Source organism: Mercurialis annua, linkage group LG6, assembly GCF_937616625.2.
Source record: "Mercurialis annua linkage group LG6, ddMerAnnu1.2, whole genome shotgun sequence".
Lineage (NCBI taxonomy): Eukaryota > Viridiplantae > Streptophyta > Magnoliopsida > Malpighiales > Euphorbiaceae > Mercurialis > Mercurialis annua.
This window is the reverse complement of record NC_065575.1, coordinates 9,694,867-9,711,966: the sequence shown is the minus strand read 5'-3', so window position 1 is coordinate 9,711,966 and position 17,100 is coordinate 9,694,867. Positions and strand designations below refer to the sequence as shown.

Here is a 17,100-nt window from a genome sequence, read left to right as displayed (position 1 = left end):
ACAATTAAAAAAGGCTAAACCCATCTAGAGGCCCTTGTACTATATCATTTTTATTCAAAAAGTCCTTGTACTATTTTTTTGTTCTTCAGGTCCCTGTACTTGGCAAAATTCCGATTTTTAGGTCCTTTCGAGGGACTGGAGGAACAAAAAAATTGTAAGTAAAGGGACTGGAAAAAACCAAAAAAGGACCTAAAAATCAAAAATTATGTAAGTAGAGGGACTTGAATAACAAAAAAATAGTACAGGGGCTTTTTGAACAAAAATGCTATAGTACAAGGGCCTCTAGATAAGTTTAGCCATTAAAAAATGAATTGTTTAATTCCCTTTTTAAGATATACATTTTTAGGTGGGAATCGGACAAATAAAATCTTACGATATAAGATGTGTTAAAAAAGTTAGATTAAAAGGTGGATATTAAAGCATTTTTCTAAAATTACAAACATGCGAAAAGTTTATAATTTTTAAAATAATAAACAATAAATAAATAGATAATTAATTAATTTAATACAAATAGATAAACTAAAATAGACAAAAGGGTCCTTATATAAAATAAGGTTTGGGGACAGGGGGCCGTGAAAGCAAAGTCGGAGAGAAAAAAAATCTGAATCAGTGAGCTACAAGAAACAAGAGAGAGAGAGAGAGAGAGAAATTAAATGCGTTTTGTTTTGTTATTAATTTAAATTATTTAAAATGGAAAAAAGAATTAAATAGTGAAAAGAAAAAAAGAGAACACAAAAGTGAGCGGTTTCTTCCATGGCGCGTCTACTCTAATTTCATCAATCAATCAAAATAAATTTAATTTTAATTATTCAGGTTTGTATTTCTTGTTATAGTAATTTTGATTTTAATTGCTTAATTTGGGTATCGGTTTGAATTTGATGGTTCTTTTGACAGTTAAATTAGAAAGCAACGAGGAAGAAGAAGATGATGAGCTGGAGAAGAGTGTTGAAGTCCGTACAAGCATTAGCTGCTCATACTCTTCTCTTCTTTTTCACTTTTTTGCTCGTTCTCAAGCTCGACGGCGTCGTTTTCTACTCCTGGTGGTTAGTTTTTTGTTTTTAGACAATACTAATTAATCACTGTACACTTCTCTTTTATTCTGTGTGTTTCAATTTGATTATTTCATTGCAATTTGCCTCAGATTCTAAGTCTTTTTATTTTATTTTATTTTTTCAAACATGTTGTTTAGGGAGATTTATTCTCTGTAACGAGCTGAACAAAACTGAATTTTGAAGTCACGAATTTGGTGTTTACAGATTAGGGTTTGTTTGGAATTTTGAATAAATGATGAAAATTTGTATTGTTTCGTGTTTCACATAAGAGTATACGACTTTATAAAGAAAGGTGGGGTGATCTCTTTGTTGGAGATGCTTATCTCGGACTTGATAGGGTAGCATTCCCGAGGGTTAGGAGTTGTATATACTATATAGTAGGGCTTTGTTTTCTGATTTTAACTCATAACTCAAGAATGAAAAAAGTGAAATAGGATAGTTTGTTGAGGATGTGTTTTGATAAAGCAATGCATTTTAAATGAAATTGTAATTTGTAATTGTGAGTCGAATGATGGAGGTCATGAAAGGATAATTATACTGCTTGTATGTTCACCTAAACACTGACATGTTAGGCCCTTATTGCGGTTTCTTTTGATGTCCAATTGATTGTAAAGCTAGAAGTATTCAAGCATTGATGATGTTTGCTCTCACAACCAAACTATCAATTTCCCTACTTGCCACTTTGGTTGAATAGGTATATCAAGATGTGGTTTTTCCTTCTGCATTTCTTTAGTTTTGGAGTTATGATCAAGGTTTTAAATTGAGGGTTGCAGTGCCAGTACAACTAATCTAGTATTGATCATCTTACATGGAGGGATATGCTTGGTTCATATATCTTCCGATTTGGTTTTCTAGACAAGATGATTTTTGGATTAACTCTTAGCATTTTACATGATTTTTGCTGGGTTTTTTTTAATAATAAGAAATAAACTAAGAGTCCAAAATAATCTAGGTGAGTCTTTAGAGATAATGGAAGCAATTTTCTCAGTTTCTTAAACATTTCATTTCTCTGTTATATTTATTCTCTGTAGGAAAAATATTTAATAAAGTGGGATTTTCTTTGAGGTTTATTTTTATATTGTAATATACATATTAAATTTATAATACTTTGCTAGTTGGAAGCATGCAATCATGCACTATGTTATTCTCATGCACCAACTTTAATTTTCAGGTTTATTTTCTCTCCTCTCTGGTTATTTCATGGAGTTGTTGCTCGAGGGAGATTTTCATTGCCGGCTCCATCAGTTCCACACAATCGTCATGTATGTATAGGGGTGTTGGGGTGGGACTTTTTTTTTTTAAAATAAATTACATTTTCTATTTTCTTACTTTTTTGGTAAATTGTTCCTTATTGAGTAACTTTCCCTTATCTTTATTTTTTTTTGTTTCCGTAAAGTAAACATGAACTTTTAGCTTCACGATTGAATATTGATTATTGAGGTTTCTTTCCTGGACAGTGGGCACCATGCCATGCAGTTGTTGCAACACCGTTGCTTATTGCATTTGAACTGCTTCTTTGTATATATCTTGAGAGTATTAATGGTATATAGCAATCACTCTGTTGTTATTTCTATGTTGTTTTAGGACTGTCCAAATTATTTATTTTGCAATTTTTTTATTACTAAGGGCCCTGTCTTCTTTTGCAGTTCATGGTGTTGCAGCTGTAAGCTTGAAGACTGTCTTTTTTCCATTGCTAGCATTTGAAATAATTATTCTCATTGACAATTTTAGGTATTTTCTTTAGCACAAAATCAGTTCAGATGAAAAAAAAAATTCCCTGATGATATGTAATGTTCAAGATTTACGTGTTGATACTTAAATGGAGATTTTTTGAAATACCATATTGGAAACTGATGAAGGGTTTATTGCTTATATTCATCACACAAGTTGAGTACTATTCTTTGGTAACAGTCTGTGTATGTATTTCAATTTTTACCGAATCAGTTAGCCTGCCAATTTTATTCTCAATTGAGTTCAACATGATCATTTAAGTGCCTCATTTTTTGGGTATATATCTTAGATTATCTACCGGTATTTACAGCACAAACCAAATTTATACTTGATGCGAAAGCAAAGTACTAGTGCTCAGGATCGTGTTCCATACTCAGTATCTTAAATACATCCCAAAATATGAATTTCTCAATTGATGTGAAAGCAAATTACTACTTTTCAGGATCATGCTCAGTACTCGGTATCTTATATACATCACGAAATATGGAATTCTGAGAATCGTGTATAAAATACCCATGTTAACATCTTATTCAACTTAGTAGGAATAATGATCACTACATACCATATTAAACTGCAGTTGATGCTCATCTGTTTGTACCATTAATTTGCACATGTCTATATCTTTTCCTGAAATGGAAAGTATTTGCACTCTATAAGCCTATAACTGAGTTTTGTTTACTGCACAGAATGTGTAGAGCTCTAATGCCAGGGGAAGAAGAAAGCATGAGTGATGAAGCTATATGGGAGACATTGCCAGTAAGTTATTTAAAGGACAGCTTTTTCTACTCTTTGATCTTAAAGTTATTTAGCAATTGTTTACCCAAAAATTTGCATAAGAAGCTGTCTGAATCTGAGTGTAAATCCTTGATTTTTGTTGTTTTTTCTTTAATTATTCAGAATGTTTTGAATTCAACATACATAAGTAAAGAAGGTTTATAGTTGGTTAGATTTCACTCTTCAGTATTGTACTTATTAGACAATAGAAATACAAGGGTTGATTACTATTATCCCTTGATTTAGGTCGAAACTACTATTCTCCCCTTGAATTTCGAAAAATCAATGTAATCCCCCTTACAAGTTATGAAATGAGAAAATAAAAGAAGTAAGATTTAAACTTTTTATGCTAATTGATAAACCTGTTGTTTTAATAAATACTATTAGAAGTTTGTGAATTCGTTTATTAACATTTACATCCCACAGAAAAGATGATACTATAAATTAGCTTGAAAGAAAATTTAAATAGAGATAGAAGAATTTAATTAATTGATAGCAAATAATTAGATGTACTGTACTTCGAATTTGTGCCAGGTCAAGCTTATGTAAATGGAATTTACAATCTCAGGCTGAATCACATCTTCAAACTGCATTTTGAATGCTGTTAAATGTTTCGACATGTGTTCAAACGTATGTTAATGGGCTTATGACATATTTTGTTTTAGACATGAGATATAGTTATTCTATATTCTGAAATACTCTGGGCAAAAATGATATAACAATTTCTTCTTCTGCAATAATTTTGAAAGTTCTATTAGAGGTGAGATCCCTATGTGATTGACGCATAAGAAAATAGTATAAAATACTAACATTTTCGTGACAGTATTTATTAGATTCAAGGATCATGATCACAACCTTGGCATTAGATTTCAGTTTGAACTATGTTTGTTAAAATGTTAATATTATAAGAATATAAGAAGTCATATGTTGGTGATAACACTGTGTACTTCTTTTTACAGCATTTCTGGGTTGCAATATCTATGGTTTTCTTTGTGGCCGCTACATCGTTCACCCTTCTAAAACTAAGTGGTATTATCTCTAAATTCCCTTATATGCTTAAATACATTAATGTTAAAGACACTAAACTCAACATTCATCTCATTGTGTTTCTTGATTCAATAATTGGAATTAAAGTTATAATATTAGAATACCTTGATTTGGTTCTGTAAGGTTATACGATATTTCATTTAAGAATTTGTTGTTCAAGAAAATACACTGCATCTCCCTTTTAGAAGTTATTGATATAGACAAGGCATTAGGTTAACTGAAGCTGAAATACAATCATGCAGTTTGAGTCTTTTTTTCCCCTCTTTATTAGTCAGATGAAAATTTTATTTTCTTAAGGGAGTGAAATTTTTGAAGAGTTGCTAAGAAAGGAGCCTTGTGTGGAGGGTAATGGAATATGTATTTTGTGAGAAGTCTGTTCTTTCATCTATCCTGCTGAACCTTTTGATCAGAAGACACTGAGATATGATTTATCATTTAAATATCTAAGGTAAGAAATTTTTTCTGGAAATCTGCTCAAGAAGACATTTGGCAGATCTCTTGATCATGTTTGCACAAATGGTAATTAATAAGACTTGGCAGACCTCATAAAAGGCTTGCTCTTCTGATGTTCATGAATTGGTTCAACCTTAATGAAAATGTAACTTTTTTCCCATTTGCTGGAGTTGGGGGTGGGTAGTTATTGGTTCAGAATAATATTCTTGAAGTAATAGTTCACGCCGTTTCTTTTTTTGTCTAATGTAAGAAAATTCAATGTACCTTAAAATATGGTAATCGATTTCTGCACTTCTCTTTTTTCAGCACCATGTTTGGTACACTATCGTTACGAAATTGGTTTGATCCATTTATACTGGTAAATTTTGGATTTGAATTATTTCTTTGAAATTAATAACAGGCGATGTTGGCGCTCTTGGTTGGTGGGACTTGTTCATAAACTTTGGGTGAGCTTGACTTGTCCTTCTGTTTGACTTGCAATTTTTTTGTACTCTTTGAATGTATTAGTGACAGTTTGTTCAAGGTTTCTGTGTAGTTATTGTGATATATGTGGATATTCTTTCTGCAGTATCGCCGAGTGTTTTGCCTTTCTAGTTTGTACAAAATGGTCAAATCCAGTGATCCACCGAAATTCTCAGACAAGAGATGTCAGTTCATCTTCGGCTACCATTAGGTATCTCGACTGGAATAGTGGCTTGGTAGTGTCTCCAGAGGAGGATCAACTTCAGGATAGAATGTGTGGACTGCAAGACATTGGTGGGCATATTATGAAGATTCCATTAATTGGTTTTCAAGTCGTCCTTTGTATGTATTTAGAGGTATGTAATTTTTCTGGTAATGGTTCCTTTTCTTTTGTATCTTATGAACCGATATATCGATGGTGGCTTTTGAAAATCAGGGAACTCCTGCCAGTGCTAGAAACATACCACTTCCGATTCTTTTCTCTCCCCTTTTCCTACTTCAAGGTGCTGGGGTGCTATTTGCTGCCTCTAAGTTGGCAGAGAAACTTATCCTTTTATTAAGGAGTGAAGCTGGAACAGGGACATATTTTAGATTTTCTTCAAGAGCTCATGACTGCTTGGGTTTCTTACACCATGGTTCCAGGTATTGAACTTCTCTTTTCATCTGAAGCCAAACTTGTATGGGATAATCTTGTACCCCTTGAGTTCCTAAGCATTTTATTTTATACCAATACTGCATGTCTGTCCATGTCCCGATCTGCTAAAACAGGTTACTGGGGTGGTGGTCAATTGATGAGGGAAGTCGAGAGGAACAGGCCCGGCTGTATCATGAGGGAGGTTCTTGGTGAGTCCATTTGTACTGCTTTTAGGACTTCATATATTGGAGGCACATTTGTTTCTTTGTTTTACTTGTCATTTGGTGAAAACTGGACTTCAGTGACAATAATGAAATAGTGATCCGTAATAATAGAATCATGATCTTAAAACTGGAACTGCACATAAATTTCCAACAGCAAGGACCAAGATTTGAAACATTTCCTTTACCTATTCTTGCTTAAATGTATTTTTGGTAGTATGAAGAATCAGATAATTAAATCATGGAAAAGAAATAAAGTTAAGTTCACAATTAATCCCATAATTAGCGCATATGCTCTATAATCTCAAGGAAGAGCATATGACATTTTTTCTTATGCCATCGATACCAAATTTTGCCGTATAATCATTTTGAAAAACACTATTGTTTTATCTGAATCATGTTTTCTATCCTTAAAGATGCCTCTCTTTCTCTTCACACGCGCACACACTCTCTTCACCAGGAACAAGAGCCTCAATTATGTGGTCCACCGTACTATATGATTTTTTCATGAGGTTATATTAATATTACATGTTGATGATTATATTCCTCAACTCGCAGCTATAATACTTTCTCTGGTTATCCTCCCGAGATAGTGAAGAAAATGCCTAAAAAGGATCTCGCTGAGGAGGTAATAATTTTGAACTTGTTTAGTGTCTTGATCATTCCCTTCTTCTTTTTGGCTAATTTTAAATTTCGTAATATTTTATCTCACTCACATTATTTATATCTGTTCACTTCCTTTATTCGAATATTGTGTGTTTACTGGCAAATTTGAATAATTGATGACATTTTTGTACTCTGTAAGATTTATGTTTTTTTTTATCAGGTCTGGAGGCTTCAAGCAGCTCTCGGTGAACAGACAGAAATCACCAAATATAGCCAGCAAGAGTATGAAAGACTTCAAAATGTAAGTTTTCCTGCTATCCTATGGCTGATTATTAGTTTTAGATGCATGAATAATCTCCAATATTTCAATGCATTACACTACCTAAGTTGCTGTTGCCAGTGATCGGTCTGAACCTTCTTTCTTGGCTTTAAGCATTTTTAATTTCCATGACTTTACATGACTCTTGCCATATGAACCAGTTTGATCCACATTTGGTGTAGGGGTTCATGCATCCAACTTTTTTTAGGTTTATCCATTAGTAATTTCCCATTCGTCATTTTGCTTCAAATTCAATTTTGAATTTGAACAGGATATATTTCATTAGTGTCTTCTTCTGCAATAGCCTCTTCATTTTTTTTCCTCGATTTTAGTATTGTCTTGTTGAGGTATAATCACCAACTTTGGATATCTTAAGTCTTAATTCAACTTAGCTACTGATGCTTGGGGAACGTGGAAATCTTTGTAAGACTAATATAACAATTGAACATCTCTCTCCAAGAAATCTGGCATTTCATATAACCATCTCATTTGTGATTGTCTATTTTAAAATCTGCACTGATATTCTCGACTATATTATCCTTATTTGAAATAATTCAATAGTTGTGGTGTTATTATAAGTGCATTTTTTTAATCAAAATTATCTTAAAGATTAAATGTACATTTCTTTAGGCTTCTCTCCACTCAACGGGGTTATCTTTTAGGCTATGTTTGGCTTAGATGACGGAAGAGGGAAGAATTTGCATTTTGAAGATAGTATGGAGGCAAATATATCTAGACTGTATTTAAAAAAAAAAATCAAATTCCTCTGCCTTTCCATCCTTTAAAATGCAACCAACACAGCCATATGCTAGAACAAAACTTATCGAGTCAGCTTTAAAGAAATAAACTTTCTTATGCGACATTACTGTATGAGGTTGTGAAGTCAATAGGTGAAATAAGCTATAATATGAAATGCTTCATCATGCATTAAGTCTGTGAATGGATGTTTTTGTTGCTACTGTTGCAAGACTAAGATATGACTAAACTTTGTTGTTCCCACTACTATGGCCATTCACATTGGATCTAAATAATGTTTTTGTGTTCTGCCAGGAAAAAGTCTTATGTAGAGTTTGCTTTGAGGGAGAGATAAGTGTTGTCCTACTTCCTTGCAGGCACCGTATTCTTTGCAGGTATGGTCATAATTTGGTGCTTTACCTACAAGATGTAGCTTACCTTTTATTTCCACTGTTATGAATAATAATTCTTAATTTGTTGCAGTTTCTGCTGCGAAAAGTGCAAAAAGTGTCCAATTTGCCGGGTTTCTATCGAACAGCGCTTGCCTGTATATGATGTTTAGGCTCTAACTTGTCCAGCCATTTTGTATATGGACTATGGAATACAGCGCACAGGGAATGCAGAATAACTTTAACAGCAAAGTCCTTTTTCTTTTATGATTGGAACGAGTGTTCTTGAAATTAACCCAACACAGCACGACAAAATAGAGAACGCAGTTGCTGTTCTTATATCGACCCCTTTCTTTTCTCAACTAGAAAAATGTAAATAATTTTGCTTTTGATGGGTGCATTTCAACTCGTAAGTTTTTGTCATTCTGCAGATATTAGCTTTGTCATTCTGCAGAGATTAGCTAGAAATTGCGAGAGATGTATAATTGATAAACTATGTATAGAAATGACGGTTGAATTTGACATGCTTAATTTTAGAGCATATGCGAAGGGGGGACGTAGACGCTGTATCTCTTTTTCTGTATATTTTCGTATACAAGCTTATAAATAACAGTCGCATTTGATATTTACCTATAGTGTTACGTGGCAGGGAAGAAGGATAGGGATGTCCAGTTGTAGTTAGTGCCAGTCTAGAACATGAAATTCCTCAGCTTAATTTATTATCTGTAATTTGTTTGACAACTGATATATAATTTGAATATGTTATTATTGAGCTCACTAATTATCCATTTGCATGATATAGTTTGGTTAATATGTAGATCTTATGCAGAGCCAAGTCGAAATTGTATCCATGCATGCTTGCTACCTTTCTCCCGTTTCTTTGTAACTGCATATATAATTAGTGCAGTTTCTACCTTTCTACAAGTTATTCGAGATCGGCTACCTCAAAAAACATTGAGATTGACTAGGAAAGTTGAGTTAATTGAGTTTAATCTCGAGCCGAGCTCGAGAATCAATTCAAGATTGCGAGTCTAAAGTGGTATAAAGTCATAATTATTTTTCTTACTATATTAATTTTTATACCTCTAAATTTTGGGCGTGTATCATATTAATTAGTTGAATTTTATTATAGTGATTCTTCTAATATGATAATTTTTCAATAATTAGATTTTTTTTAACACTATAGGTTGAGCTTGGACTCGAGCAATTTGAAAGTCGTTCAAATTCGAATTTGAAAATTTATGCCCATTCGAGCACAGCTAGTATAGTACGTCGGAAAGAACTTGATATAACTCGTGCTTCTAGTTGGACCAAAGTTGAGTTCTTTGATAATTTTATATTGCAATTACTTTCTCTAACATATTTACTGAAATATAATTTGATTAAAAAACTTGAATATAATGGATAAAAACACATTTATTATCTTTGTGATTTATCTTATATGTAGTCGAAATAAAAACTATTTAGATATTTATCCTGCTTCAATTAAAAAGAACTCAGATTTCTTATATTTGGAAAAAAAATTAAAAACATAACCAAAAATCAAAAATAAATTGTATAGCAAACAATCTCTTTCATAAAGTAGATGGCTTTCAGTAAAACAATTTATCAAATTTTTTACATCAACAAATTAATCACTTCTTTAATATTGGATTGGAATGATAATTTAAATCTTACAATACATACAAAAATTAATTAAATATAATTCTAATTATCAATCTCCGTATTATGCATGCAATTGCAATTTCTAATTTATCTTCAAAAGAAAATAAATTATACTCGAATGATTTCTTATACTCCTTAAGAACCACCTGAATTATGTTCCAAAAAAAACATAGTGCAGAAAATATAAAAGTGGGGCAGTATCCTTTCCCAATTCAGGCAAACTCCATTCATTAGATTGAAAGGGACATTTTTAACAAAAATCATTTCAATTTATCATTTAATCAAAAAAAACCCATTAAATAGTTAATCAAATTAAACAATCTCACCAATTCACCATCAACTACGAAGCTGCATAATAACTCCATTTTCTACTTTTTCTTTCTCAAATTTAAGGGAAACCCAGTTTTTAATGGCCAATTGGGTATTCATTTCTGGTCGATCCAGATTGATTCGTGCATAACTGAATCTGGGTTCTTCAGTGCTCGTAAGTTTCTTACAAACCCACATTTTAGATCCTCAAATTCTAAATGTTGAGTATTGTTTGTTTGTTTGCTTGATTTTTCGTTTTTTTATGGGCATTCGTTGTGTTTGGTTGCTGAGAATAAGAGGAATTAGTGAAGTGTGAATCTTGTTTGGATTTTGCCCATTAGGTGTTTGTGTTAGTTTCTCAGAGAAAAAACATAAAATTTTAGCTTAGGGAGTAGTTTTTGGTTGAATGTTTTTAGCTTCTTGTAGTTCCCAATAGCTTATAACTACGTGCATTTTTACTGGTGATGTAGTCAATGTTTGTTGCGGCTGTGGAACACGCTTTTATAGTGGAGAAATACTTACATGAACCTAGTTAAAGTGGGTTATTGATGATTAAAAATTTTATTTTGTTTTTGGTTTTTGGTTTTTTTCGTAGGTTTGGATTTCTCTTGAAGTGATTGGAAACAGTAGTTAAATAAGCAAGGAATGGTCTAGTTGAAACGGTTAAAGCGTTGGAAATAATACTGTGATTGTGCTTATTGATGAGGATAATCTCCTCTTTTGAGTCATCAGATAAGGATTGTGTAGGTCAGAAATGAGTCGATCCCCTTCATTTTCTGTTAAGTCGGAGCTTGATTTGAAACTTGATCCGGAATATTTGCAGCAATGGGTGGTTGCTTTCTGTACCATTAGATTTGATTTAGAGCAAGGCCAGCTCATTGAAGAGTGTTTTCCACCTGGGATTCTTAGTAATGAAGAGGAACTTGATGTTGCTTTTAGTTCATTTCCAGATTCTGTTTCCCAGCACCAGAACCGATCAAGCATCCACGATTGTATATTCTTCTTCCGCATTCGGAGACGGAAGGGTTCTGAAGAAAACAATGTGGCTGCATCTGAAATAACAGAAGATAATGATAAAGAAGCATCTTCAAAGCCCTTAGAAAAGAAGGTTACTCAAAGATCAACGACAAGAAAAAATGACAACAGTTTGAAATACTTATATGGTTATGTATTCAATAGACAAAGACATGATGAGAGGCTAAAGCGCGGCGGGGAACAAAAATCTGTGGTGATATTATCTCATAGTCCATTTTCAAGTGTATTTCGTCCTTTGTTACAAATCTTGGGTCCTTTATATTTCGACATAGGGAAGAAGGCTCTTGAACATATCGCTGCTTATGTTTCAATGTGGCCTGTTCCTGTGCCTGGTAAGCTAATGGAGCTTCCTATAGGGAATGCCACGCTTAAAGTTAACTTACCCCCTGCTCATAGCTTGCCCTTGGAAAATGGAATGTTTGAAGAGTCTGCTTCCTCTATAGCTCCCTTTCTTCCTACAAATCAGTCAATCCCACAGGGCCTTTTTCATGATTCAGATATTTTTGGTACATTCAGGGGGATTTTAATGCAACTTTGGGTGTTATGGGAGTTGTTGCTTATTGGTGAGCCTATTCTTATCATAGGACCCACACCTCCCCAGTGCAGTGAGGCAGTTGCAAGTCTTGTAAGTTTGGTTGCGCCACTCTTATGCAGTACTGATTTTAGGCCATATTTCACCATCCATGACCCAGAATTTGCTTATTTGAATTCACTTCAAGAAGGAGATTCTTTCCCTCCAATGGTTTTAGGAGTGACAAACTTGTTCTTTCTGAAATCACTACGTAAGATGCCCCACATCGTTTCAGTTGGAAGCCCTTCTCCAAGTTCAAATCGGCTTCCCTTTTCAAACAGGTCTATTGGCAGAGCTTCTGGAAGACCAGAAGGGTTGGGACTTCATCAGCTTTCCTTGAAGAAGTTTTCTCCTTCAAGTTTATTGAATGCCGTCAAATTGAGGAGAGATGGCCCTCTTTGCCTTATGACAGAGCATAAGGAAGCCATTTGGAGCACTTATGCTGCAACAACCAAGCCGGACACTTCTATTTTGAATAGACTTATTGATGTTGGGATGTCTCCACGGGTTGAGGAGTCAATGTCAGTTGTTAATAATGAAATATTGCGACGGCATTTCTTGGAGCTGACAACAAATTTCCTAGCTCCTTTTGGCCCATTTTTTAGAGCAACCACACCTTTGGAAGGATTTTCTCCATTCGTTGACCCTCCTCCCCTCTTGTCATTTAACACAGATGAATTCTTGGCAAGCTTATCAGCAAGAGGTGTAGGGAAGTTCTTATCAAAGAGGATGAGATCTAATTGGCTCGACTTATACAAGTAAATATTGTTAAAATGCTGACTTCCGCAAATTCATTTTTTTTCTATTTCTTGTATTTCCATCTCACATGGTCTATATGATTAGGCAAATGCTTGTTATTAAGTTCTTTTTATCTCATCAATTTTCAGGCGGTTTCTGAAAGGGCCCAACTTTTTGCCATGGTTTCGGAGAAGACGCATGGTGGCCGAACTAGAACAACATAGACTGTGGAAGCAAGCAAGAACGAAAACTGACATACACCTGTTCTTATCCAAAATGTCTGAACTGGAGGTTGTTGATTCCTTTAATGCTATTGAGAAGCATCTTAATGGGGAAATTCAGGTAATGACATTTTAATTTACTTACTTATTTTTCTCCTTGTCTGTGTGTAAATAATTTGGCCGCCGAGATAATATTGTAGCTTCTCAGTAATTACATGCTATTTTAGTAGTTTCAACTTGTAAGCATTTAAAGAGGCATTTATTTGAGATAGTATGTGGTGCAACTTCCTGAATCATCATAATCTTTGTTCAATTTTTAGCTGCAGGATAGACCAATGAATCATATAGATCTTGTTTTCAATGTTTCTGCTATAATTTATGCAAGTCTATTCAGAGTCATAAAATTGACTTGTTTCTAATTAATATGTTGCACAATGGAATGGAGAACAAAGCAGGCTATTTTAGAATTTGATTCTTCTTTTGGTGGTAGTTTTACTTGTTCAGTCATTTATACATTTGCTTATTTGACATTCTGTTGTTGCTACCTGATATCAACTTAATTCTTGTTGAAATGAGGAGATACAAAAAAAGCTGGATGGACTTGGTTGATATTTGTTATTGATTATGCCTTCTCTGGTTTGTTTTTATTCTTGACTTGCTCACGTAGATGGAATCTCTGAGTAAACCTTTCACTCTTCAAAATTGGCCATGTTATAGCCAGAATCTTGCTGAAAATGCCAGGTGTTATCTCAAAATCTCACTAAACAGCTGCTGGCTGAACTGAGTGTTGGTCGTTTATAAACAAAATGAATAAGTGGTCCTAAGAAAATGGCACATTACAAGAAGTAAGTCATATACATGACATTAGTGGCTGGCTAAGTTTTATTTTATATTAGGAAGGTGATGAAAGAGAGTCTTAAGTCTTAAGTCTTAGCATCTGGACAGTGGTTGCACTTTACTATTGTGAAAAATTGTACTTGATTGAAATTTGGTGATCCATTCTAGTTGTAGGTGTTGGCAACGGATTGATTGATCAACTTCTTTTTGAAGGCTACAAAAAAATTATCTGGAAAAATGTGCTTAATTGAAAACTTTTTACTATAAAAAATGAGACGAGTTTCCTTCAAATGAAATAGGATTGTAAATTCTGTTACTTCCAGCAAGAGTAAGTGCTCTGTATTAATATAGTTGGAGAACTAGTTAAAAGAGGAAGTGGCGAATCTGACCTGATATTGCAAAATATTGTTGTTAACAACTAGCAAAACTGTAGGGGAAACTGGAAACTAGCAGGAAATGATTATTGCCCGTTACGGAGAATCAGACTGTGTTTTTGTGCTCTTTCGTGTATTTGGTAGACTGCAATTGGTTGTGACTGCTTATTTTTATTCATGCAGATGGTTCTGTTCATTTTGTAGAATTTCGACCAATGATTGGATTTGTTGTTGCACTACTTGAACAGAATGTAGAACCCATGTTTGGATCTTAATCCATGCATACCGATGTCTTTTATGCTCTCATGATTTGTCATAATTGAACTAATGATCCGTGTAATTTAAAAGCATATAGCTAAATGTTAACGTTTTCATAAATGCATTCTTCAGCTTCAGCAGTGTGGAAAGGCTAGTGCAGATTCTGCAGGAACTTGTCGGAAACTGAAGCAAGATCTCCGGGCAGTGTTCAATGTTCTCCCCAAAGACATGCAGCAGCTTCTACTCTTGAACCCGGAAAGAGCAGACCTTCTACAAGGTAGTCCGGAGCCGATAAAACTTCCAGGCCACCCATCCTTAAAAATTGGGATCCTACGTTCTACTTCACCCAGTTAGTATGTGAAGTACGACAATGAACTAGATGGACATGATTGTGCAATTCTCACATTGCGGAAGAATGGCTAGCCACCGACTTGTTCAGGGACAGGACTGGAGATAATTTTTCTACTTTGGGTATGATACTTCTGCTAGGTGAGACCAACATAAGTAGGGGTGTGCAAAAACCGAATCAAACTGAATAACCAAACTGAAATGAAAGATTCAGTTGGGCTCAGTTTGACATTTTAAAGAAATCAGGTTTTTTGGTTCAGTTTGGTCTGAAAAGTAAAAATATTTAGTTCACTTTTGGTTCAAATCAAACTGAACCGAGATGTCAACCAAACTGACTGGTTCAAACTATTATATGGTTTGAAACATGTTAAATTCTTGAAAATTCGGTAAAGTTTTAAGAAAGAAATTCAAAATGTCAGTTAATTCCAAAGGAAGGAAAAGCACAAGAACCAGTTTTTATGTGAAATACTGAACATATTGTTGTATTCTTTCAGATTACTCGGAATCAAAAATGGTACATGCCCTGCTCTAAGAGCACTAGGCTTCTCTCTTTTGCAATCACAGTCTCCAACAAACAAGTCGAACTGTTCGAAACTTGTAAAAGATGGATCTTTTGATTATCGAATGAAAATGAGGATTAACACATTTCTTTTTTCTGCAATTATCGTCTATTAAAACTGCTCGATGCGTATAGCAGGGAAAATCTCCCACATGTAGGTTTTGTAGTTCCTTTGCATCGCAACGGTAGCTCAAATTATGTCACTAAGACTGTTAAATCTGGTTTTCACCCTAATCATGTTGATAAGGTAAGAAGAAGCTTATGGAGAAGATTGATGGATAAAATTTTGTGTTGCTTGCTTGGGAATCTAGGGAAGTCTTCAATGTCAAATTTTCTAACTACTATTTTTTCAAGTATGAGCTGAGAAACATCTGTTATTCCCGTTCGAAAACTGGGATTTCTAAGTGATAAGAGAAGACCGATTCATCTCAGTTTGGACGAACCGATATTTTAAAATCCAAACCGGTGTGGCTTCACGGTTTAGCCGGTTAAATAATACATATGTATATACATAATTAGAATGCTTGTATAAAATTCTAACTAGTTAATGGATTAAAAAAATCAGTAAATATATCAGTACTCTAATTGTATATAAAGAAAATCGGATGATTTATACGACTTAAACGGTTTAATAGTTTTTGATTTTTGTAATGTATTTCAGTTTAAGAAGTTAAACTGTATTCTTCAATTTTTAGAATACGTTGTATAGATAGGAATGGTTAAGCTAGAAAATTAATTTGGTTTTTGAATGATGGAATTGGAATGACAAATTTATGTTTTTGGGAGTTTGTTTTTATGCGAAGGCAAGTCAATCAAGTTGGCGAGAGTAAAAATGTGTGGCGCATTTTAACCAAAACGAGCATTGCATAATAGGCCACGTCTTCCATACACAAATTCTCACACTCCTCCTTTACGGCGCGTGATTATCACATCACTATCACTCCAATCTATTTTTATATATTTTGTTCATAGTTGTATTTCCTTTCCTCCAATAGAAAAACACTACATGATTCTAAAATATATTTATGTATTATATTTTATAAAAAAAATTAACTTTTTAAAATAAATAGATCACAATTTTATCTTTTTTTTCCTCGCCTCTCGCCTTATTGTTACCTAGCAACAATTCTTTTTTTTCCTCTAACGTCGTACATCTTCACAGAGGTGGTTTTGGCTAATTTTTGGTAAAAAAAAAACTACTTATTTTCGGTATACATAAAATAAAAAAGAAAGCAGCTCATGCACTATTTTTTAAAAATTTATTTATAAAATATTGCAAAACAAATTAAAAATTACATTCATATTTTAAAAAATTACACTTTTAACTTTATTTTAATTTATGTTTAGAAAAAGTTTCTTCTAAAATGATGAAAAGCGATGTTGGAGTCTTTGTTGGAAAAAATTTCGGTCGCTGAAATTTTTGCCAAAACAGTTTTGGGCCTGCGGAAGTCAACGCTGGTCCACGATGGTCTACAACGGGATTGATAGTGATCAACGGCGTGGTCAACACGTGCTATGTGCACTGTTAACTTTGCTGACTTTTTATATAGGTGTGTATTGAAGTATTTTTAGGTGGAATTTAAGTGCTTTCTTAATTTTTTTGGTGTTCTTTCTAGCATTTTTTTCAATATATTTTAGATATTTTATTGAGTTTTTCGGTGTTTTATTTGACATTTTTTTCGTGGTTTTGGGTGTTTTTTTGTTTTTATTTTTTATGTGTATGTTGCAGTGTTTAAAAGTGTAATTTTTTTTTTGTATTTTT

The 17,100-nt window shown here is 33.6% G+C and overlaps 2 protein-coding genes across 4 annotated transcripts; both read left to right on the top strand.

Moving 5' to 3' along the window:
- Nucleotides 1-619: 619 nt before the first annotated feature.
- Nucleotides 620-9,052, top strand: LOC126687288 (uncharacterized). Its single transcript, XM_050381798.2, has 15 exons — nt 620-813; nt 895-1,043; nt 2,224-2,314; nt 2,510-2,594; nt 2,699-2,783; nt 3,470-3,539; nt 4,517-4,586; nt 5,458-5,503; nt 5,626-5,875; nt 5,956-6,161; nt 6,288-6,362; nt 6,933-7,002; nt 7,201-7,281; nt 8,350-8,429; nt 8,518-9,052. Exons 2-15 carry the CDS (start codon nt 925-927, stop codon nt 8,594-8,596), a joined length of 1,407 nt encoding a protein of 468 aa, XP_050237755.1. The 5' UTR covers nt 620-813; nt 895-924; the 3' UTR covers nt 8,597-9,052.
- Nucleotides 9,053-10,240: 1,188 nt separating this feature from the next.
- On the top strand, nt 10,241-15,424 carry LOC126687232 (uncharacterized). 3 transcript variants are annotated; one of them, XR_007644082.2, is made up of 5 exons: nt 10,241-10,572; nt 10,993-12,761; nt 12,891-13,083; nt 14,564-14,902; nt 15,274-15,424. XR_007644082.2 is itself a non-coding variant. In XM_050381710.2 (4 exons), the coding sequence occupies exons 2-4, from the start codon at nt 11,152-11,154 to the stop codon at nt 14,783-14,785; spliced, it is 2,025 nt and encodes a 674-aa protein (XP_050237667.1). In that variant the 5' UTR covers nt 10,241-10,572; nt 10,993-11,151; the 3' UTR covers nt 14,786-15,424. The 3 variants fall into 3 exon arrangements, 1 of the variants encoding a protein (XP_050237667.1); XR_007644081.2 differs by having other exon boundaries at nt 14,564-14,920; XM_050381710.2 differs by having other exon boundaries at nt 14,564-15,424.
- Nucleotides 15,425-17,100: the final 1,676 nt, after the last annotated feature.